The sequence below is a fragment of the Talpa occidentalis genome, unplaced genomic scaffold (assembly GCF_014898055.3).
Source record: "Talpa occidentalis isolate TD23 unplaced genomic scaffold, MPIMG_talOcc4v2.1 talOcc4.5, whole genome shotgun sequence".
Taxonomy (NCBI): domain Eukaryota; kingdom Metazoa; phylum Chordata; class Mammalia; order Eulipotyphla; family Talpidae; genus Talpa; species Talpa occidentalis.
In genome coordinates, this window is record NW_023604861.1 from 66,570,901 (window position 1) to 66,596,690 (window position 25,790).

The 25,790-nt window shown below is 36.1% G+C and overlaps 1 protein-coding gene across 4 annotated transcripts in view; it reads right to left on the reverse strand.

Annotated features, from left to right (window-relative positions):
- The window catches only part of SEPTIN10 (septin 10), a 69,351-nt gene that overhangs the window by 15,009 nt on the left and 28,552 nt on the right, over positions 1-25,790 (reverse strand). For 2 of the 4 annotated variants that reach the window (XM_037527385.2, XM_037527388.2), the window contains exons 2-5: positions 21,917-21,985; positions 18,071-18,191; positions 17,334-17,529; positions 7,710-7,896 (exon numbers count right to left, since the gene is read on the reverse strand). In XM_037527385.2, the coding sequence (XP_037383282.1) occupies positions 7,710-7,896; positions 17,334-17,529; positions 18,071-18,191; positions 21,917-21,985 (573 nt within the window). Of the gene's footprint in view, positions 1-7,709; positions 7,897-9,357; positions 9,429-17,333; positions 17,530-18,070; positions 18,192-21,916; positions 21,986-25,790 lie in introns of those variants that run through there. The other 2 variants (XM_054701185.1, XM_054701184.1) reach the window with 2 other exon arrangements.

The window sequence follows — 25,790 nt, forward strand, 5'->3', positions numbered from 1 at the left end:
ACAGAGGTCACTAAATCCTATATATGCTATTTTCCTGGTAATTTCAGTTTACTGCTTAAATTTTTCTTGTTTTGTATGTTATAAAATTGTTAGTCTTTGAGAGAAGAAATGGGACTTTTCTCAACCTAAATTGAGGTGATAGATTACCTGTTTTTTAAAACAAGACAGAACCTTGTTTTTTAAAAGTAGTTACTGAAAGGCCAGTAACTGTAGAAATGATTGTTAATAGATAGGTTATTACTGTCTTGTTAATAGATCTTCTCTCTTCCCACAAGTGACAGTGATTATTTACATATATACCTAGGATAGAGTTTACTTTATATATTAGGCATAACAAGAGAGTAACAATTAAAAAGTATAACAATGATACAGGGTATGAATGTAGTATCTCAAAATATCTTGCATTGATTTCAGGTAACTGAAACCAACTTGGTTAATGAAGAACTACAGTACCCATGAAATAAATGGCATTAAAGTTCCCAACAAATGTAGGTAAACAAAGTTCATGTTAAATTAATCAACGAACATAAAAAGTTGATTCCATGTTCTTGATTTCAATATTATGTACTTACACATTTAATAAACTATGCAAAGTTAGTATTTCAGAATTTCTTCCACAATGAACAGAAGCAGGATGTTGTATAAGTGCCCTGACAGTTAACTTTTTGATTGTAATGAAATGCCTTATATTAGCTTTTGATTTCCAAAATATCCACCTTGAAACATTTTGCAACTGCATGACACAGCTATGAGAAAGATGACAAAATATGGAACCATGTGAACCCCAGTCCCAACTTGAAGTTCCCCTTGTATAAACCTGGGTCACCTAGATCAACGACTGTTTTAATAAGCCCACTTCTCTCTTCCCACAACTTAATCCCCACTCTTTGCTTTAAATTCCATAGTAAAGAGGGAAGCCACCAAATCCGTGAAACCCTACTCTTGAACCCCAATAAAGACAGAGGCCAGGTCTGTGCAACCTCGTTCTTGTTCTACAATCCATGTGGCCCTAGGGAATGCTCTATACCCTCTGGGATCTTTGAGTAATAACCTATCTATTCCCAGATAGTTTCCTGCTAAAGGACATCCTGCGCTCATAATGGAAGCACAAGGCCAGCCCAGCTAGGACACTGCCTTTTGTGATAGTGGCAATGGTGGTAGTGGAATGGCTGTGGGGTCACTATAAGCAAATACCAACCAGGTGTGTGATCAGAAATTTCAAGACAGAATCACTATTACTAAGCTGGGAAAATACAACATAGACTAAAGGCTAAACATGTTTGTTTACACATAGGGAGAGCAGAGAGGAAGTAATGGATTTCCCATTGATGGTAATAACTGTCATTTATCTGCATAGGTAATAAAACTTCTCATGTCAAGGCAATGGAGTGTTCTGCTTTTAGGAACAAAATACAACTAACAATTACCCTCACATCTGCCTATTGTCGCTAGTTTTAATTCAGAAGTAAAGAAACTGAAGTTCAGAGCCTTCCCTGGTGGTGCAGGCGGTTGAGCTCAGCACTGTGAAGCTGTCCACAGCCTCTGCAGCATGGGTTCAATCCTGGCCGCCGGCAAGAATCCCACATGGCGTGGCAGAACTCTCCTGTCTCGCCTGCTGCTCCTCTCAGCAGTGTATTTCAGTAGATCTGCCTATTCTGTTCCCTGCTCTGTCTCTGGTGAATCCTCTCACCCTCCTGCACATCTGGCCTGTACCCTTCTTGTATGCATGAATAAATAAATCTTAAAAAAAAAGAAAGAAAGAAACTGGAGTTCAGAGGGCTACAAAAACTTGCACAAGAATACATGGCTTTTAAGTGAAAGAGTCAATATTTAAAATTGGCCTCTTACACTAAAGAAAAGGTAAAATTATCACTATTTGCAGACAATATGATAATATACGTAGAAAACCCCAAAAACTGCAGAAAAACTCCTCGAAATAATCAACCAGTTCAGTAAAGTAGCAGGATACAAAATCAACACACAAAAATCAGTAGCCTTCCTATACACAGTCATCAAACAAAGGAGCACCAAAATATATCAGAGAATTATCACCATTTCTGAAAACAGATATCAGAGAAAATATATACGTAATAAGAGACTTCAACACACCACTCTCGCCAATGGAAAGAGCAACGAGACAAAAATAAAGAAGGGCATTAGATCCCTAAGTAAGGACCCAGACTTCATGGGCTTAACTTATATCTATAGGACACTGCACCCAAAAAAATCCAAGTACACATTTTTCTCAAGTACACATGGGTCATTCTCCACACCTCATCACATATTAAGTCACAAGACAAACATCAACAAATATATTATCATCAAAATCACACCAACTACCTTCTCTGATCAATAAGGGAACACACTAGGAATAAACCATGAAAAGAATGCAAGGCCCCATCCCACTTCATGGAGATTGGAACCCATACTACAGGAAGACTATTGGATTAATGAGAAGATCAAAGAAAATTAAAAAATACTTTGAGACGAAAGACAATGAGGACACAACTTTCCAAAATGTATGGGTCAAGCAAAAGTAGTAATAAGAAGAAAGGCCCACATCAAGAAACAAAAAAGAAATCAAAGAAACAACCTAATTTCCCATCTCAAAAAATTAGAAAAAGAATTTTTTTAAAAATCCCAAAAGCCAGTAGAAGAAAGGAAATAATAAAAATCAAAGCATAAAGAAACAAAATAGAAATTTAAAAAACAATCCAAAGGGTCATAAAACCAAAAGTTGGTTCTTCAAAAAAATGAACAAAACACACAAACCATTAGCCAGGCTCACAAAACAAACAAACAAAACAAAACAAAACAAAAAAAAAAAAGGCAGGAGAAAACACAAATAGGATCATAAACAAAAGAGGAGAAAATACAACAAACTCAGCAGAAATCAAAAGAATAATCAGCGATTACTATTAACATTTATAAGCAAACAAATCCAACAATCCAGAAGAGATGGATAAATTCCTAGAACAATATAATTATCCAAAGCTAGATAAAGCAGAAAAAGAACACCTAAACAGACCAATTACAAGCACTGAAATTGAGGCAGTCATCAAAACCCTCCCCAAAAACAAAAGCCCAGGATTAGATGGCGTCACAAATGAATTCTACCAAATGTTCAGAAATGAAGTGCCTATTCTACCCAACTCTTTCAAAAAATTGAGAAAGAAGGAATGTTACCAAATATGTTTTATAAAGCCAACATTACACTAATACCAAACCAAAGACAACACAAAAATAGAAAACTACAAGTCAATCTCCCTAATGAACACTGATGCAGAAGTACTCAACAAAATCCTTGCCAACAGAACAAACAATGAACCAAAAGGGAAATACACCACAAACAAGTGGGATTTATTCCAGGGCACAAGGATGGTTCAACATCCATAAATCAATTAATGTAATACAACACATCAACAAAAAGAAAAATAAAAACCATATGATCATATCAGTAGATGCTGAGAAAGGATTTGACAAGGTTCATGTCCATTTATAATGAAGGCGCTCAGAATACTCGGGATAGAAGGAACATACCTTAAATAGTAAAAGCCATATATGACAAACCCACAGTCAATATTATTCTCAATGACAAAAAGCTAAAAGCCTTTCCTGTAAGATCAGGAACAAGGCATGGATGTCCACTCTTGCACTGCTTTTGTAATACTGGAAGCTGTAGCCAGAGCAGTAAGACAAGAGAAGACATGCAAAGAATCCAAATAAGGAAAGAGGTCATCAAACTATCACTGTTTGAAGATGATATGATAATACATGAAGAACTCTAAATACTCCCCAGAAAAACTAAAGTAATAAACCACTTTAGTAAAGTAGCAGGATACAAAATCAACATGTAAAAATCAGTAGCCTTCCTATATGCAAAAAATTAATCTGAAAAAGAAGAAATTAAGAAAACTATCCCATTTACAATTGAAAAAAAAAAAATCAAATGCCTTGGAATAAACCAAACAGAGGTGTTAAGTGATTGATATAAAGAAAATTATAAAACAGTGTTAAAAGACGACGACACAAAGAAATGGAAAGACACCCCCTGCTCATGGATTGCATTATTAAAATGGTCATCCTACTGAAAGCAATTTACAGATTCAACAGTATCCCAATAAAATCTCAATGACATTCTTCAAAGAAATAGAACAAATATTGATGAAATTCGTATGGAACCACAAAAAGCCTCGAATAGCCAAAGCTTTCCTGACTAAAAAGGAGGAGAGTGGAGATAATACTCTATCAGACCTCAAGCTATACTACAAAGCCATAATAATTAAAACTGATACTGGAACAAAAACAGACACATAGACCAATGGAATTGAATACAAAACCCAGAAATAAACCCACAGATTTATCAGCAACTAATCTTTGACAAAGGAGCAAAGAATATGCAATGGAACTAGGACAGTCTGTTCAATAAATGGCATTGGGAAAACTGGACTGCTACATGCAAAAGAATGGAGCTAGACTACTACCTTCCACCATGCACAAAAACCATCTCAAAATGGATAAAAGACCTGAATGTAAGAACTGAAACCATAGGGCCTCCCTGTTGGCGCAGCAAGTTGAGCGCAGCGCTGTTAAGCCGTCCACAGCCTCTGAAGCGCGTGTTCAATTCGCGGCCGGCCAGGGAGATTCCCACATGGCGCAGCAGACCTCTCCTGTCTTGCCCACTGCTCCGTCTGCCTGTTCTCTCCCTGTTCTGTCTCTGGTGAATCCTCTCACCCTCCCACACCTCTGGCCTGTACCCCAGCTCTTGCATAAAAATAAATAAATCTTTAAAAAAATAAATCTTTAAAAAAAAAAACTGAAACCATAATATATATATAGAAGAAAATATACACAAAACACTGTATGACATACATCTCAGTAACATCTTTAAAGACATAACCCCCAAAGAAAAGAATGTGAAGGAAAAGATGACTAGCTGGGAATACATCAAACTAAAAAGCTTCAGTAAAGCAAAAGAGACATTAACCAAAACAAAGAGACACCCTACTGATAGGGAGAAAAATTTTGCACTCCATGCAACTGATAAGGGACTGATCACAAAGATCTACAAAGAGCTCACAGAACTCAACAAAAACAAAGTAAATAATCCATCAAAAAATGGGCAGAATAACTAAATAGACACTTCTCCAAAGAGGAAATGCAAATGGCCAACAGGCACATGAACAAATGTACAACATCCCTGATAATCAGGGAAATGCAAATCAACACCTCAATGAGATACCATCATCTTACACCAGAGAGAATGGCGCATATTAAAAAAACCAGCAACAGGGGCCTCCCGGTGGCGCAGCAGTTGGGTGCTGGGTTGCGAAGCTGCCCGCTGCCTCTGCAGCGCCGGTTCGATCCCCAAACGCCGGGAGAGGGTCCCACGTGGCACGCAGACCTCTCCTGCCGCCCGCTGCTCCCCTCAGCAGTGTATTTCGTCCGTCTGCCTCTTCTGCTCTCCGCTCTGGCTCTGGTGGATTCTCTCACCCTCCCTCACTTCTGACTGTACCCAGTGCGTGTATAAATAAATAATAAATAAATAAATAAAAAAATTTAGAAGTTTGTCAGAAACATAACATCCAGTTGTAAAAGGGTTCAGATATTTTAAAAAAATAAAAATAAAAAAACCAGCAACGTGAGGATGTAGAGAAAAAGGAACTCTCCTACACTGCTGATGGGAGTGCAAACTGGTCCAACCTCTGTGGGAAGCTGTCTGGAGGTCCCTCAAACTACTAAAAATGACCCATTTGACCTAGCAATTCCACTCCCAGAAATCACAAAGAATACAAAAACATTAATGCAAAATGATACCTGCACTCCTATGTTTACTGCAGCACTATTTACAATAGGTAAGAGATAGAAACAACACAAATGCTCCAAAATAGATGACTGCATCAAGATGTGGTATATATACACAACGGAGTATTACTCAGCAAGGAATCAAAAAAGATAAATTCATTCCATTTGCAGCAACATGGATGAAGCTAGAAGGGATTATGCTCAGTGAAATAAACCAGAAGGAAAGGAAATGGAAAAATATCAGATGGTTTCACTTACGGGAGGAACATAAGGGGAGCAAATAAGGGATCAGGAAAAAAATAGTAAATTTTAAAAAATTAGCAGGCAACTATAAATCAGAGAAAATCTACAGGGGAGGGAAAGGGATCAAAACAGGGGAGGGAAGAGCACAAGGGACTATGGTGATGGTGCATGGGTGAGTTGATTGTGGGAATTTTAGAGGGACTACATCTGAGAGAAGAAATCAAATACTGCACAAAAATGAATGATGAAAAATATATATAAATAAATTTTTAAAAACCAAAAATATTTATACTGAAAGTATATGTAGATGGTCTTTGTGTATTTGTCGCCAACAGCAAAGAAAATAAAAGAGAATATAAACAACTGGGTCCATGCCAAGCTAAAAAGCTTATGCACTGTGAAAGAAACTATCACTGAAACAATAACACAACCTATTAAATGGGAGAAAATATTTGCACACCTTATATCACACAAAGGGCAGATATCCAAGATCCACAATGAATTTATACAACTCAATAAAAAGAAAATAAGTGTCCCATCAAAAATGGGCAGAAGAGCTAAATAAATATTTCTCCTAGGAAGACATACATACGGCCAAGAAGCACATGAAAAAAATGTTCATCATCACTTATAATCAAAGAAATGCAAATCAAAACCACCAGGGGATACCACTTAACAACTGTGAGAATGACCCCTATCAAAAAGACCAGAAACAAGTATTGGCAAAGATGTGAAGAAAAAGGAAGCCTTGTACATAGCTGATAGGAATATACACAGGTCCAAGTCCCTATGAAAAACAGTATGGAACATTCTCAAAATATTAAAACTGGATCTAACGTATGCTCAGCAATTTTACTCCTAAGTATCTATTCCTGAAATGCAGGAACACTAATTCAAAGAGATATATGAACTCCTATGTTCACAGCAGTGCTATGTTCAACAGCTAAGCTATGGAAACAACCTAAGTGCCCTAAGACAGATAATATGTTATATGTACATGATGGAATACTACATAGTATAAAAAAAGATAACCACTTGCTATTTTTGACAACATGGATAGAGCTAGAGGGGATTATGCTAAGTAAAGTTAAGTCAAAAGAGAAAGATAATTATTGGATGGTGGCACTTAAAATGTGGAGTATAGAGAAAGAAAACAAAGGAGTCAAATAAACTCAAATTAATAACAAATCCTAGATATCTGAATGTAGAACTGAGGCTACCAGAGGAGGAATGAGAGGAGAACTTACAAATGTGTTGGGAGCAAAATGGATTCTGGTTGAAGACTAGGCAAGTTCTGGTGGTCAGTGAGATAAGTGGTAACACCTGAAGAGGGAGATCCTATACCTCTAAATCATACATAAACATTGTAAACCAATATTACCTCAGTTAAAAATAAAAAATAAAAAAATATAAATGAAACCCATATTCTATCACTAAATTCAATCACTAAAAAAGGACTAAAATTTTATGTTAATAGTTTTTCTTTGCATCTCATATTCTAAATTGAATTTCTGTGGAAAAAAGCCTAAGATGGAAACTTAACTGAATATATTAAAAACTTCACAGAATAAAAGTTATGATAAGTATATGACAAATACCATATTTTAATAGCTCCAAATAAATATCCAACCATGATAAGTTGATTGTATTACCAAACCTACCTTACTGTCAAGGCTCTTCATGGTTAAGAGATCAAGTGTCTTCAAAGAGTGACCTGTTGGTGAGATGAAGTAGAGGCACACATGGATACGAGAATCATGGTAGTTAAAGAGAGATCGCTTAATCTTCAGTTCTTCCTGGAGATAGGCCTCAAACTGAGCATCTATGTAGTCAACTATTGGTTGGTAGCTAAAAAAAAAATAAATAATTTATTACAACATAGTCAAGCTACCTTAAGATGTTTGTACAACTATGAAGTTTGAAATCTGTATTTTCACCTGTTAATAGTTATACCTATGCCAAATAGATTACTTGAATAATAAACATAGTGTGAGAACATGCATGTACAAAGGTAATACTTTAAAACCATCAGGACAACTTAGACTTTAAATTGTTTTACACAAAGATTTTAGGGGCCTCCCTGGTGGCATAGGAGTTAAGTCTCAGTGCTAAATTGTGGCCTAAGTATGATCCCTGGCAAGATAGTTAACCCACATGGCACAGGAGACCTCTCCTGTTTGGCCCGCTGCTCTCCTTAGCAATGTATTTCAGTAGATCTACCTGTTCTGCTCCCCACTCTGTCTCTGGTGAATTCTCTCACTCCCCACACCTCTGGGCTACAACCCAGTTCTTGTATGCATAAATAAATAAAAATGAATCTTTAAAAACAAAGATTTTACAATGAATTTACAGTGATTCATTCTCACATTCATTTATACAGTGGATCCCCCCCCCCTTTTTTTTTAAGATTTATTTATTTTTTTACAAGAGCTGGGGTATACGCCAAAGGCGTAGAAGGGTGAAAGGATTCACCAGAGACAGAGCGGGGAGCAGAACAGGCAGAAGGACCGAAATATACTGCTGAGGGGAGCAGCGGGTGCAACAGGAAAGGTCTGCTGTGCCATGTGGGATTCTCCCTGGCCAGCCGGGATTGAACCTGCACTACAGACACTGTGGACAGCTTCATAGCACTGGGCTCAACCCGCTGCGCCACCAAGGAGGCCCCAAGATCCTTTTCTGACAAAGGTTCCTGTACTTGACAGAAAGCTGAATGAGGCTTAGTATCTAATTGTAACCAAACTGAAAGATGGTATAGTATTTAAAGAAGAAAAGGCATGACTTAACAGATAGTTAAATCGAATTCAAAATTTCTCAGTTCTTGTATCAGATTAAGGGATGAAAAACATTAACATAATAAAGAGGAAGGACACATATCAGATGAAATTAACTAGTAATGGAGACATGCTTTATTTTTTTTAATTATAAAGGAAAGGCATATCACCTGCTATGCTCTAAGTCTTTGCTCAGATCCTTTTCCCTTTGTAGGCCTTTTCCTTCTAGCTATTTGATTCTATTCATCCTTGAGATGTAAGTCATATCACTGAGTGTGTGCAGAGCACTGTGTTAATCTTGCTGCAATGTTCCAATTCATTTTGATATGCTAAACCACTGCCTGTGCAACTCGACTTCATAATTACTCACATTAAGCAAACTGTGTTTCTGTGTGACAATAAGCCAACAGTTCCTCTGTTAAACTCTCTGGAAACCTTTATAATTATCTTTGTAACCCCAAAAAAGAGCAGTACCTTGTGTGACTGAAGTACTCAATAAATATGCACAGAAGTGAAATTTACCATAAAGTTGCCTCACCTATTTAATCCTTGGAGATCATCAACTCTCTCACAGAATATCTTGTTCACCCCCATGCAGATGGTAAGCAATGTGAGGAAAGAGAGAGTATCTTATACGTCTGTTTTCCACAAAAAACTAGAACATTATCAGAGGAACTATTAGGAACATCTGTCAGTATTCACAATTAGGAACACCATTTTTGGGAAGCTGGTTTAAATGTGGCCCAACATAATTACCTCCTCCAAATAATAAAATCATCAAAATCAATCTGAATTTAAGATAAAAATTTCTAGGAAGCTTTCATTAATGATTTAGAGTAGATCAGTAATATTATCTATTATATGATCTAAATAAATAGCCATAAATGTTCCTCTTTCTGAATATTTTGTAGTATTATGTGTCTCAAATGAAAACCATACACATTTTCTGCTAAATAAATACCACTAGGAATTCATTCATAGTAATTTACACTAGCTTTCCATTTTCAGTAAAGTGCAGACTCACTCTTCTAATAAAATGAAAGACACTGATTTAAAATGCAAAATCACCTCCTTAAAAACATCAAAGTTCTCATGAAGTGGTAAAGAAATAACCAGGTCAAAATTGAACAGTGAAGGGCCTCCCTGGTGGTGCAAGGGGTTAATAAGCACAGCACTGTGGAGCTGTCCACAGCCTCTGTGGCATGAGTTCAATCCCTGGCAGGCCAGGGAGCTACTACCCACAGGGTGCAGCAGACCTCTCCTGTCTCACCCACTGCTCCCCTCAGTCAGTCTGCCTATTCTGTTCCCCACTCTGTCTCTGGTGAATCCTCTCACCCCCCACACCTCTGTCCTGTACCCCAGTTCTTGTATGCATAAACAAATAAATATTTAGGGAAAAAAACTGAACAATGAAACCAAGAGGTAAGCAGAGTACTGGAGAATAACAGGCCAAATCCAGCCTGATGCTAGTTTTTGTAAGTAAAAGATTATTGAAAAATAGTTAATTTAATTTTTTGTGTTGTTTATGACTGCCTTTATATGACAATGAAAGAGTTAAGTAGTTCACACAGAGACTGCATGTCCCAAATAGATTGAAATATTTACTATCTGGCCTTTTATAGAAAAACCTCACTAACCCATTAATCAATGCTAGTTTTGTCCTGAGGCCACTTGTCAATACAGTTCTTGATCTTTGCTTCTGAGGGACTCACAGAATATATAAGAAGAAATCAAAGTCCAGGGCCCACACTAGGTGAGAATAACTGAAAGTGTATAAAGTCTCTTTATACTGAACTGAGATCCTAAAAGCCTATACCACCAGGGTAAGAATGAAGTACAAATAAATCTACAATTTCTTTCCTCTATTTAAGTATTTGTAAGAAGGTGACCATGGCACCATATGAAGTAGGTAAAAGAAAAGAAGAAAACAAAAATTCTTGCAAAATTGTAGACACAGGGTAAGAGACCTGGCACATACCTGCAGCCATGGTCCACAATGCACCTTTGATTCTAGGGACCTCAAAAGTAATAAAACAGGCTTAGGAATTCTTAGTGTTAATGCCCAGAGGGGCCAAGTAAATCCAAATTTGTTTGAAGGAAGACATCTTCATCATATGCCTCAAAATATTTCTTCAAAAAATAAACATCATCCAAGACAAAGGAGCAAAGAATAGACATTAAAATAAGGATAGTTTCTTTAATAAATGGTGTTTAGATAACTGGACTGCTACATGCAAAAGAATGAAACTAGACTACTTCCTCACACCATACACAGAAACCAACTCAAAATGGATAAAAGACTTGAATGTTAGACCTGTCACCATAAAAATGACAGCAGAAAACATAGGCAAAACACTCCATAACATACACTTCAGAAACACCTTTGAGGACACAGAAGCAAAGAAAAAAGGTGGGACTACATCCAGATAAACAGCTGGGTCTACATGAAACTAAAAAGTTTCTATACAGCAAGAGACAGTAACCAAAATGAAGAGACACCCTATTGACTGGGAGAAAATGTTTGCACTCCATACAAATGACATCAAAGACTGATATCAAATATCTACAACACAACTTACTACCAACACAAACAAAGCAAACAACCCCAATCAAAAAAATGGGCTGAAGAGCTAAAAAGATACTTCTCCAAAGAGGAATGCCAATAGGTATATGAAGAAATGCTCAACATCACTTATAGTCAGGGAAATGCAAACCAAAACCACAATGAGATACCTTAGACCACTAAGAATGGCCCATATATTAAAAAAAAAAAAAACAAAAACAAAACAAAACTGCAAACAACAAATGCTGGCAAGGATGTGTAGAAAAAGGAACCATCTTACACAGTTCACAAAATGCAAACTTGTCCAACCATTATTAAAGGCTGTGTGGAGGACCCTCAAAACACTAAAAATGGATCTCCCATATGATCCAGCAATTCTTAATCTACCCAAAGGACATAAGAACATTAATTTGAAAGGAAACCTGCTCTTCTTTGTTTACAGCATCTCTATTTACAATAGCCAAGTTCTAGAAACAATCTAAATGCCTCAAAACAGAAGATGAATGGATCAAGAAAATGTGGTATAAATACACAATGGAATATAACCCAGTGACCAAAAAAGATAAAACTTATGCCCTTTGCAGCAACATGGATGGCGCTGGGAGAGATTATGCTCAGTGAAATAAGTCAGTGGAAAAAGAAAAATATCAGATGGTTTCACTTATAGGTAGACTATAGTGAAACCAAACAAAGGGTCAGAAAATGGTAAAACTTGCAGGCTGACCATAGATCTGAGAGATACATCAGGGGAAGGGAATGGAGGGGAAGGAGGAGCACAAGAACTGTGGTGACAGTTCACAGTTGATGTGATGGTGGGAGAATTATGGGGACTACCCCTGAGGGGAGAAATAAAACAATGTACAAATTAAAAATCTAATTAGGTTAGAGATTACATCATTTCTAGGGTAACAATTACAAGAATAGAAATCAAACAAGTAGAAAAGATATGAACTGGGCCTCCTTGGTGTCTCAAAGGTTAAGCACAACACTGGGAAACTATCCACAGCCTCTGCAGCAAGAGTTCAATCCCCGGCCAGGTAGCTAATCCACATGGCACAGCAGACCTCTCCCATCGTGCCCACTGCTCCCCTCAGCAGTGTATTTCAGTCAGTCTGCCTGTTCTGTTACCCACTCTGTCTCTGGTGAATCCTCTCTCCTCCCGCATCTCTGTCCTACACCCATTTCTTGTATGCATAAATAAATAAATCTTTAAAAAAAATATGAAACTACCAAGACAACCAGAAAACACAAAATAAGATGGTATATTTAAACCTAAATGTATCAGTAACAACATTAATGACGCATGTATTAAATGTGCAATTAAAAGTAAGAATTGTCAGGATTTTAAAAAAGAAAATCATATGCTTAATAAGAAAATACATCTAAGCATAAGCATAAAGACTGAAAGTTAAAGATATAGAAAAGATATTCCATATATGAAGAATCTGAGACCACAGGTTTTACACAAAAGTATTACAAGAGAAAGAAAGGTCATAACATAGAAGTTTTGATTCTTCAAAATGCAGTTAGACCTTAACTGAAACTGAAAACATGACATACATTACATATATAAATATAAACTTGTAGGATGTAGCTAAAGCTTAGAAGGGAATTCATAATCTCTAAATGCATAAGACCGAGAATCAACGAGAAATTAATCCACACAAATCATTTCTTAAAAGTTAATGCAGGGTCTCCCCAGTGGCACAGTGGGAACAGCACAGCGCTGTGAGGCTGTCCACAGTCCTGCAGCACCAGTTCGATTCCTGGCCAAAATGTGAAAATAAACTGATTAAAGTGATAATGCTTTGCTGAAACTTATCAAGGAGAAAATTAAATAGAAATAACTAGTATCAGAAAAGGAAAGGCAGATACTATTACAAATGCAGTAGACAATTAAAAAAAGATATTAGGAACATAGCAATATTTTCAGGTAAATATATTTGAAAATTTGAATGAAAAGGACAGATTCCTGGAAAATTATAACTTATAACCATCACAAAAAGCACCTTTTAATTGTCTTATAATTATTAAAGAAAATTAATTATCCTATTAAAAACTAGAAATCTCAGAAAACTCCAGGTCCAGATGGTTTTATTTGTAGCTTTCACTAATCATTCCAGAGAAAGGAAACTCCAATCTTAACTATTTTTCCAGAAAATAGAGGGAAACCCAAACTCATTTTAGAAGACTGATGTAATTTTTTATTATTTTATTATTTTTTTAATATACTGCTGAGGGGAGCAGCGGGCGCGACAGGAGAGGTCCGCGCCATGTGGGATCTCTGCCGGCTGGCAGGGATCGAATCAGCACTGCAGAAGCCAAGGACAGCCCCACAGCGCTGTGCTCAACCGCCTGCACCACCAAGGGAGGCCCTTGATTTTTTGTAAAAAGGCAGTATAAGAAGAAAATATTGGCTGAAATCTCATATATACAAGATGTAAAACTAATAAAAGAAAAAAAAGTAACACAATATTAAAAAAATAGCAAATGGTATTCAAGATAGCAAGGTTAATCTTACAACAGAAAATTGGGTACTGTAATTCACCTGATTATAGGATTAAAGAAATTACAATCATTCTAAAGAATGCCCAAAAAGCTGACAAAAATATTTATCCATGATTTTAATAAAGGAGATTCTTACTGGTAATATAAATTAACTTCCTTTAAAAAAAAAAAAAAGAAAAACAAAAAGGAAGCAAGCAAGCAAAGCAGCAGCAAGCAAATATGCATAATATACAGTAAAAATAAAAGCTTTACTTTGGAGTCAGGATAAGCAAGGATGCCCACCATCAATACTGACTAGCCATCAAGATCCTGTAAATTCTACCCAGTGCAGCCAGCTGTTAAAAATGAAAGAAAAATAAGAACTACTATTTCCAGCTAAGGTGGAATAGCTGCAACTGGATTCACCCTACCATCTTAAACAACTAGAAGACTGGACAAAAATATTGTTAAAAGGTCACCAGACTTAACTATGATCACTGAGAAGGGAATAAATGTGGGAAGCACTATGATTCCTTCAGTTTACTGTTGGGGACAAGTTTCCAGAGCACAGAACAAAGATAAACCACAGATCCTGACATTTACTGAGTTGAGGAGACAGAGACAAGAGTTCAATGAGGTCAAAGCAACAAGAATTTTAAGACAGAAGGAAGCTACACACACAGTAAGAGCTAGAAATCTGGAGAGATGTCCCTGGAAGTTTTTGACAAAGCACTGATCTGCACATGGAAAATGTGCCAATGTACAGACATTTCCTATACTATAGCTGTGGTGGCAGTTACAAAATTATACATGTGTCAAAATTAACAGAATTGTACAATTCAAAAATAGTATATTTCATTCTCTCAATTATACATCAATAAAACTTACTTTAAAAAAAGAACTAGAAAGGAAAAATAAAAATGCCAACATTTTAGATTTTATTAAGTACAAAGGAGATCTAAAACAAATTCAGAGGTGAACTACTAGAATTAATCAGAGAATTTACAAAAGTTGCTATATGTCAAATTAATTACTTTCTATACACAATAGAAAACGAAGCATTTTTAAGGGATAACATTTATGAGAGTACCACAAACAAAAAATATCTAAGAATAAGTTTAAGTAAAGCTATATTAATTTCTTTATAGAAAATTTAAAAGTTAGTAAGATGTAAAGTAATATGTCATAAGTCTTTGCCGCTCTGCCACTAATCTGCTTCCTTCAGAAAATCCGCACGAATCATTTCTTAAAAGTTAAAGTTTGTTCAATAAATGGTGCTGGGAAAACTGGGTCGCTACATGCAAAAGAATGAAGCTTGACTACTACCTAACACCATGCACAAAAACCAACTCAAAATGGATTAAAGAACTAGACATAAGACCTGAAACCATAAAATACATAGAAGGAAATATAGGCGAAACACTACATGAAATGCACATCAAAGACATCTTTACAGACATATCACCCAAAGCAGTGATAGTGAAGGCAAAGATAAACAACTGGGACTACATCAAATTAAAGAGCTTCTGCACAGCAAAAGAGACAATAACAAAAACAAAGAGAAACCCCACCTACTGGGAAAACATTTTTGCACTCAACACGAATGATAAAGGACTGATCACAAAAATCTACAAAGAGCTGATGAGACTTAACAAAAACAAAGAAAATAATCCAGTCAAAAAATGGGCAGAAGAGCTAAAAAGAAACTTCTCTGAAGAAGAAATGCAAATGGCCAACAGGCATATGAAAAAATGTTCAACATCACTTGTAATCAGGGAAATGCAAATCAAAACTACCATGAGATACCATCTTACACCAGTGAGAATGGCACATATTAAAAAAACTAGCAACAACAAATGCTGGCGAGGGTGTGGAGAAAAAGGAACTCTCCTGCACTGTTGGTGGGAGTGCAAACTGGTCCAACCACTATGGAGAGCTGTGTGGAGATTTCTGGACCTACTAAACATAGAGCTTCCATATGATCCAGCAATTCCACTCCTAGGTATTTACCCAAAGGACACAGACACATCAATTCCAAAGAGCACCTGCACCCCTATGTTTATAGCAGCACTATTTACAATAGCTAAGCTTTGGATCAAAAAGATGTGGTACATATACACCATGGAATATTATTCAGCATTCAAAAAAGATAAACACATGCAATTTGCAGCAATATGGATGGAGCTGGAAGGGATCATGCTCAGCAAAATAAGCCAGAAAGAAAAAGAAAAATACCGGATGGTCTCACTCATATCAGGAATCTAGAAAACTTAAATAAGGGACCAGGAAAAAGAATAACTGTAAGAAAGAAAATATCAAAATCAACAAACAACTATGACCCAGAGACACTCTATGGGTGGTGGGGGGTGGGGAAAGGAGGGATTGGGGTCAAAATAAGGGGGTTGTAATTGTATGGGGAATATAAAAATAAAATTTAAATTAAAAAAAAAAAAGTTAATGCAGGGTCTCCCCAGTGGCACAGCGGGTAGAGCGCAGCACTGTGAGGCTGCCCGCAGCCTCTGCAGCACCGGTTTGATTCCCGGCAAGCCAGGGACATTCCCACATGGCGCAGCGGTCCTCTCCTGTCTTGCCCGCTGCTCCCCTCAGTAGTGTATTTCAGTCCTTCTGCCTGTTCTGCTCCCTGCTCTGTCTCTGGTGTCTCTCGCCCTCCCACACCTCTGGCTTGTACCTCAGTGCTTGTATAAATAGAAAAATCTTAAAAAAAAAAAAAAAAAGTTAATACAAAGCACATGAATTTGCTGAAAAACACTAACATAAAGAGAGTCAACTGAGCAAATACCTTCCCTCTAAATCAAACTTAAGAAACTAGGAAATTACATGTAATAATGATATATATACTTTAGAAAGGAAAAAGAACAAACTCTTGTTTTATCACAATCTATTTCCCCCTTTTAGTTTAAATTTCATAAAGAATCTATAATCAATTCTTATAATCCAAAGCAGAAATGGCAGGAAATGACACAATATAAAATATAAAACATGCATTATAAAACTTTTTGCATTAATGTTTAATAATACACCTCATTTGGTTAGAATTTCACAAACCAAAACATTCATACACCACAGATTTGGTCATTATTTATATTTTTCATTATGTATCTTGCTTTGTCTTTTTTTTTTTTCCTTAATGAAGTAAGTCCTTATCCTTAATGAGATATATCAATTAGTATACACTAACTGGCATATCAAGAAAATAATTAGAACTATTTTTCCTGCAACAGACTTTAATATCTGATTCAGATTATCCTAAAGAAATCGACTAGATTTAAAAAGTCAATTTGTTAACAAGAACAAAATACTGCTTAATTATTATGAAAACTACAGTCTTGAAAGAAAGGTATGGATTTCACTTTTAGAAAATCAAGTCAAAGAGTTCGTGGGATAAGAAAGCAAATGTCTTGAAATAAGAAAAACGTGTTTTATTATAAGAAGAAAACATGTACCTCTCTTCTTTGTTTATTTGATCACCAAATCCCACTGTATTCACAATGGTCAATTTCAATCGAACGTTACTTTCCTGGAGTTCATATGTCTGAGCTTTAAGTTTAACATGTGGGCAAAAATGTGAGGTTTCACGGTCTTCAAAATTAGTGTTAAATAATGTATCAATCAGCGTTGATTTTCCAATACCAGTCTCCCCTAAAAGAAACAAAACACATCTTCAGAAGTGCAAAAAACAAAGGAGAAAAAAAAATAGAGCTATAAACTAGAGTGGTTTCAAGGATCTCAAATATTTCAAAATTTCAAAGGTGAGTTGTCCATGAAAGAAATAACATGCCAAGTCTGGTCCACTAAGATAAAAGCAGAGCACACAAATAGTTATATATGGTAAGTTACTCAGAACTCTGAAAACAGCACTGAAATGTTTAAAAAAACAAAAAGTTTAGGGCCTCCCCTGGTGGCGCAGCAGTTGAGCACTGGGCTGCGAGGCTCCCCGGCTGCCCGCAGCCTATGCAGCGCTGGTTTATTCCCCAGCCGCTGGCAAGGGTCCCACCAAAAAAAAAAAAAAAAAAGTAAGTTAAAGCACTATAACTAAATACTGCAGAATTTAAATAAACAAATAAAACCTTATGATTGTAATCTGAAATTGATAATCTGTACATCATATTGCTTAATATAAGAATGGCGTGAGTACAAGATATATGAAGAAACTATTTAAAGGGAGAGTGACGGCACTTACCCACACAAAGAATATTAAAACAGAAACCTTGCTGAATGGATCTATTGACCAGCTGATCAGGCAAACTCTCAAAACCAACATGACCAGACATAGTTAAAGAACGAGTATTTTCTCTTTTTTGCTGAAGGAAAATAAAAACAGCAGAAACAGAAGAAAAACTTTTACTACAATAGGATATATATACATCTGAAAAATAAATACAGTTTATCAAAGAAACTATAGACTTGATCATTACACATCCTCCTTTGGTGCATCTTTATGACAAATGAAGTGAATTTTTGAGAAATCTGTACCCAGATGCTCAAATTTCTTACATTTTTCATATGATAAAAGTCCTGTACTATTTATAACAGTAAAGTATTTGATTCCCTAAAGTAGGAAATATCCAAGTAAAATACAGTATATTCATTCAAAAAACAAAATGTTAAGTTATTAAAGATGTTTATGACAATTTTTTAATTCTTACATTAATATTTCAAGTGAAAAAAGTACAAAGTAAAATTATATAGTTACAGCTCCCAGTAATGGAAGAGTTAACATGTCAAACTTACCTCCCCATTAATAACAATTATAATCAATTCTTTCAAGTCACTGGAGTGCAACCAAAGGCAGGCAAACATAGGCGGGGATAAGAGGCACATTTATGGGCTTTGCCCATAATGGTGCTCGCTACACAAAGAGGAAGATCAGGAGGGAAGCAGGCGAGAAGTCAGCTGGAGACAAGGCAGATGATGAATGAATGAAAATTAAAGGAATTAAAGGAGAAAATTCCAGAAAGGAGAGAGTAAAATATCTATAAACATCCTCAACTGTGCAGCTGACTGCTGAAATACACATATGTAGAAGCAATACAAATAGCCTTGTAAGGGGAAATGGGACTTGGAAGGAGGTAGGCAGAGTTTTTAAGAGTTCCATCCTAGGGAATAGAATTTTAAGTACGTAAGTTAAAAGGACTTGGAAAAAACTTTAGGATTTCCTCTGAAAACCTATATGTGTAAATTTTAGGAGTAAGGTTCACATCCCAGGAATCAGAAATGCTTTTAAGTGTGGAAGGCACAACTGAAACAGATTTGTACTATCAAAGCCTATATAATCAAGGCTCAACATAATCACATTAATTTACCTGCCTGCTACAACAGTAAAAACTCTTCAAAAGAAGTAAACAGAATACGTTACCTCTAAAATGTAGTAGCCACAAAATCTATTAAACCATCAAAATGTATTACATATGAAGCAGAAAAATGTGATAATCAAGAAAAAAAGAGTCAATGGAAAGAGATCCAAATTATCCAGATATTGAATTGCCTATAAGAACTTTAAATATGCTGTTGAATAAATATGCTAAAGAAGAAAAATATGCTTTCTCTATTGGAAAGAGATGGAGGTAATGAACGATATGACAGGGAATAATAAAAGATATAGCAAAAGCTCTTGACAACAAGGCAACAAAGGAAACCCTAGAAAGGAAAAGCACAATATCTGAAATTTAAAAAGTTACTGAACAGTATATGAACATCAAATCACACAATGAAAATAATTTTGTCCAGTAGTTACTATCCAAGCTAAATATCATTAACTATTCAAGCTAAAAATTTGTCATAAGAAGGATAGAACTGTAAGAGAGGCTCAAAAAGCTGTGAATTAATAAATAGCCACTAATCTAATATACTTACAATTGGACAGCAGATAGAGGGGGGAGAGGGAGATGATAGAAGAGTGAAAGGAAATATCTAATTAATGAGTGAGATTTTTCCAATTTTTAAACATGAGCTCAGAGATCCAAGAACCGCAGCAAATTTCAAACAGAAAACAAAAAAATGCAAAAGAACCTACAACTAGGCACATCAGTGCAAATGGTTTAGAAACAAAGATTATCTTCAAATTTTGAGAAAGTTCATTGCAAGGAGACCTATTCTACAAGAAATGTTAGAAGTTCTTTAAAAGAAAGGAAAATAACAACAGATGAAAACACTAATCTACAAAAAGGAATGAAGAGTGGCAGAAAGGTAAAAAATGTGGATTAAAGAGTAGAAATTTTTGCTTATTTTCATTTTCAATAAAATGTCCTTGTTTAAAGCAACAATACTGTATTACAGGATTTACTCAAATAGAAGTAGATAACGACAGGGCGAAAAAACAGGACTCAAAATGGAAATAGGTTGTTTTAAGATTTGAAGGTAGTTATGTGATTAGTTAAATCCTACATCAATTACTGTTTAAAAAATTAAAGACCAAAGATGGTACATATGGGTATTAAGCCAACAGTGGAGATAAAATGCAATTGTAAAAATGTTCTATACATGAGCTCTGCAACAGGCAGTCATGAGTCACAGGCAGATAATGAACACTTAAAATGTGACTAGGCCTAGAACTTGAAGGCAAAATTAAAGGAATTTTAGGCCTATTCATTCCAATTGAAAGAATAAAATTGTCAGTTTGGATAAAAGACCCAGCAACATGCCATCAATATAGCAACTGACAAGTTATTCTAAACTTATACATGTAAGTGTAAAAGATTTAAAATATATAAAACAATTTGCCAAAGAACAAAGTTAAAGGACTTATACCACCTAATGTAAAGCTACAATCCCCAACAAGTGTGGAATTATGCCAGTCAATAACTGACCTATTTGTTTATTTCATGAAAATGAAAGTGTCATTACAAGGAATATGTAAGTCACAGAGAACACTCAGAACATATAATAATTTTGTGCAATTTAGTAAGATGACAACCCATTTTTTAATTTTATTATTTTTTAAAGATTTATTTATTTATTTATACAAGTACTGGGTACAGTCAGAAGCGTGGGAGGGTGAGAGAATTCACCAGAGCCAGAGTGGGGAGCAGAACAGGCAGAAGGACCGAAGTACAATGCTGAGGGGAGCAGTGGGTGCAGCAGGAGAGGTCTGCACGCCATGTGGGACCCTCGCTGATGGCCGGGGATCAAACCGGCGCTGCAGAGGCTGTGGGCAGCTTCGCAGCCCAGCGCACAAATGCTGCGCCACCAGGGAGGCCCAACCCATTTTTTTTTAAAGATTTTATTTATTTATTTTTGCACAGCCCAGAGGTGGAGGGTGAGAAGATTCACCAGAAACGAAGTGGGGAGCAGAAAATGAAGACTAGGCAATGACCATTTAATGGCCAAAAGTGATCAAAAGATTGCTTAGTGACTATGACAGTAGTTTAAGCAAAGTAGAGATAGAAGGCAGACTAAGAGGAATTCAAAAAGTCTATGAGGCAATGACATAAAGATGGAATAGACTACTGCTAATGGAGAAAGAGTAAAGGGATAGTAGTTTGGTGGTCAAATTACAATTTATCAAAGCATTTGGACCTTAGCATATATAACAGAGAGAAAAGCAAGAGACTTTATTGGAGTAGAGAACCAAAGGAAATTTAATTGAATGACTCATGTTTGTATTTGCAATTTTCATTTTAAAAACGACAGACAGCTCACCTCTTTCACCGAGTAAAATTTACTACCTCTTTTTAAATATGTTTTAATATGAATTACCAAATCCCACCTATACAACATACTTAAAAGGCCTTGGAAGCACTAATGTCTGAGCATGCACTCAGAAAGGCATCTGATAGGTCGTCTAGCAAACTTCCTACTCTGTCATTAAATTCTCTACATCCACCAAATCATTCAAGTCCAGCAAAAGCTAGCAGTCTTCCTAACAAATTATGTGCAAGCAGATACACTGCACCCTCATTATTATTAAATTCCTTGCTGATTTTTTTTTGTAACTACAAGCCAAAGTCCGTCAGATCTCTGAGCAATTTTTCTGAAATCATAGAATTATATGCAGTACAATATAGATCTATATTAAAGAATAACTCACTCTCTGTTCATCATCAGATACTTGTGAAGATATGCAAGTTGTTTTTGTTGCCATATGAGACTGAAAGAGCTGAAAAAGAAAAAAATAGATTAAAACACAGATTAACTCTTAAAAACCCTATTCTAAATAACATTAACATTAAAGAAGAATTCTACTATTATCATAAAGTTTAACGTGTAAACTATAGAAGTGAATCGTGTTTAAAATTTATTTTCTTGCTGCATACAGATGAGTGTAATTAATATATAAAATTTAACATAAACATTAATGCAGTTACCTACAACCCCAATAAACTGTAATAAAAAACAAGTAAATTCCCATTTTTTTTAGTTTCTTTTTTTAGAAGTGGGGTATAGGCCAGAGTTGCCGGGGGTGAGAAGATTCACCAGGGAGAGCAGGGAGCAGAACAGGCAGATACACTGAAATACACTGCTCAGGGGAGCAGTGGGTGAGACAGGAGAGGTCGACCATGCCATGTGGGTTGCTCCCGGCAAGCCAGGGATCGAACTCGCACCACAAAGGCCACAGACAGCTTCACAGCACTGTGCTCAACCCGGTGTGCCACCAGGGAGTGCCCCCATTTACATTTAGGAGACAAATATCATTAATTTCATTTAAATGTCATTATTGCATTAAAAAAGGAAAATAAACTATTGTGCTTAAATAAGCTTTAAAAACACAGTATGCAGAAATATCTCATTTTTTTCTACAGTGTATCATTCTGCCCTGTATACTACAGCATAAGATGGTCTATCTTTAAGCAGTTCCCTAGTCTTTATTTTTTTAAAAAAGATTTATTTATTTATGCATATAAGAACCAGGGTACAGGCCAGATGTGTGGGAGGGTGAGACAATTCACCAGAGACAGAGTGGGGAACAGAACAGGCAGACTGACTGAAGTACACTGCTGAGAAAAGCAGTGGGCAAGACAGGAGAGGTCTGCTGTGCCATGTGGGTATCTCCACCACCAGCCAGGATCAAACCCACACTGCAGAGGCTGTGGACAGCTTCACAGCACTGCACTTACCTGCGCTGCCAAGGGAGGCCCAGTTCCCTAGTCTTTAATGACAATGAACAACTTTGTCCATACACATGACAAAATGGAGAACCTCATCATTACAACCCCCCCCCCCCACACACACACATACACTAGTAGACATTATGACTTGATTTTACAGAATGCTCACAACAATTCTCTCCTGGTACATTCCTGGTTATATAAGCTACCAAAGCTGGCCTCTGACTGAACCACTACTTACACAGTGTTTCTAAATCTGAGTAGCTAATTGAACACACTGTTCCAAAATTAAATTGCTCTCTTAGTTAGAACTCATATATAAAAAGCACACAACAAAAAAGACTGGTGATGAACATATAGATACTGACCATATTTTCACAATTTAAAAAATGAAAAAAACACATATATATAAAGCACACAGAATTGACTAAGATTTTGGTGTTTAACTTACATATACCTCACCCTCCTCCCTGTAGTCCCTACCTGTTAACCCTGAGCCACTGTGTAGACCATATCCCTCTCCTATGCCAGGTTAGAAAAGTGAGAAGACTAAAAAAGAGCAGTGATGATTATGAAGATGTGGAGAAAAGAAGAGATCATTAAAGTTTCCAGAGACGACACTGATACTGAACTGAGTCAAGAAAGTGGCGTAGCATCTGATGAGGTGGCATTTAAGTTAGAAAAAAATCCCTGTCCCAGAAGGGAATAAGAATTTCATATTAAGAGAAAGAAAACAGTAAATATAGGAATTTGGTGGGGAAAAGGGTTCATTGGTCTCCAAATGCAAAGTTAGGAATGAGGTTGAGAAACAGATTAGGGACAATGCATGAGTGGCTGACTGAGGAAACAGCCTTCAATGTCCATCTAGAGCCTCTAACTTGGTAAAGTCAAGTAAATGCCAGGGAAAGATTTCCTCTCTGTTCAGAGTCTTTTGTTAGATAAACCGAAGGTGAACATCCATGCTCAGTGTTACTTCCTGATATAACATGCTATCAGCAAAATCAGTGATGAAGTGATGCCCCACACATCTAAATCAACTGGATTATTTTGTGCTACCAATTATAAAACTTTAGTGAAAATTATTTAGTGAGAGTAATTTTCAGTTTTTAATATAATGGATAACATTATACACACACACACATATAAAATGGTTAGATTTTAATGAAATGCTGCTTTAGTGGGCAGTTTGGTTGATAAAATTCGCTTTAAAAATTTCTTACAAAATCTAAGATAGGTTTTATACTCATGTATCATGAAACTTTGGCTGATAATACCTAGGTTACATTTCTGTCAATTGTGTAAGTTCCTATCAAAAAAACTTTAGTTTATTCATCCCCCATGTTTTGATCAGGCAATATATGTCACATAAAACTATTCCAAAACCTGCTTTTATTTTCTACTTTCCTGAATTTTCCTACTTGACTAGTCAAATTTTCAAAATAAGGTTTGAAAAAAGACAGTTTTTCATAAACAGAACATTACTGAAGACAAAATAATAAGTGAACAATTGCTGACCCAGTCCTTCCAACAGTGAACCCTAAATTAAAAAAATCTAGAAGTGGAATTCCACTTCCAATTTGTCACTGACTACCTATTTAATATGTACAAATCTTTATACTGGATCCTGGAGGGGGTCTTAGGAGGAGTGACACATGGCCCTTAGCCTTAAGAACTATATCTCAGAGAAACACAAACTCATAATATGTAATCACAATATCCTTGTAAGAAACAAGGAAGACTACCAAAATCACTATCCAAACTTGACTATATAGCTTGTTTTCTCTTTAGGTTGTATTTTAAATACATACATACACACACACACGCACACACACACATCAATCTATATACCTACTAGCTAGAAGAAAAATAAAACAGTACCTTTAATTCCTGGCAAAGGCATTGTGCGTGTGTGTGTGTGGGGGGGGCATCATGCATGTATATCTATATGATACCCATGTATAAAAAACATATATATGTACAATGATGTGTATACCAAGACTCAAAGAAAAAGTGTCAGACACTTTAGGGTAGTTCAAGGTAGATCTGGTTCTTCTTAAAATTTTAGTTTAGGAAGTATGGGCAATACAACAAAGGTGGCACACATTTTTGTCCTTAGTTTCCTTTGGAGACATATAGTACATAACCTTTTCCTATCAACCTATTATGGAAAAACATTTGGTGATTCTTTAATAGGATCCTACATAATAATCTTTTACCCCACTTGCAAATATTCCTGTTATAATTGCCTTACAGTCTCTCTCTATATATAACAATAAGCCTTGGAGGAATAAAAGTTTCAGTTTTCCGCTTACAAAGTAAATCCAAGAAATGAAACCCATGTTTTCAAATTGTGTCCTAGGCTTCTATGAGGTGTTTCTTGGAGTTCTTTAGGGGAAAATAAGAGGAAGAGGAAGAGGAGGAGGAAGGTACAGAGTAAGAGAAGGAGGAAAAACATGGAGAAGGAGAGCGGCAAAAATTATGACCTGGCATCTGGGTTTATTATGTGAGTTTCAAGAGGACAGAGCTCCTAGGCTTAAAACAACACTTTGAAAGATTCCACAGACTCATTATTTAAAATAAATTTATTAAATCTGCAGGTTAAGGAAACCTTCAAATAAAATTAATGCTGACCACCAATTTTCCGGAATTTCTCTGAGAACAATGTGGGTATTGGGCAGCTTAAGGTAGTCCAAAGTCCCATAAAAATATCACCCCAATCTTACCATAACCTTCAACAAATATAAAAGTTAAAGGATAACTACAAAGTCCAACATTCAGCCTCAAAAGATCATCAAGACAGGGAAGTTCCTGATAGTAGCTCGTGTAAAAAAGAGTGAGGGGTTTCAAGTATAACAT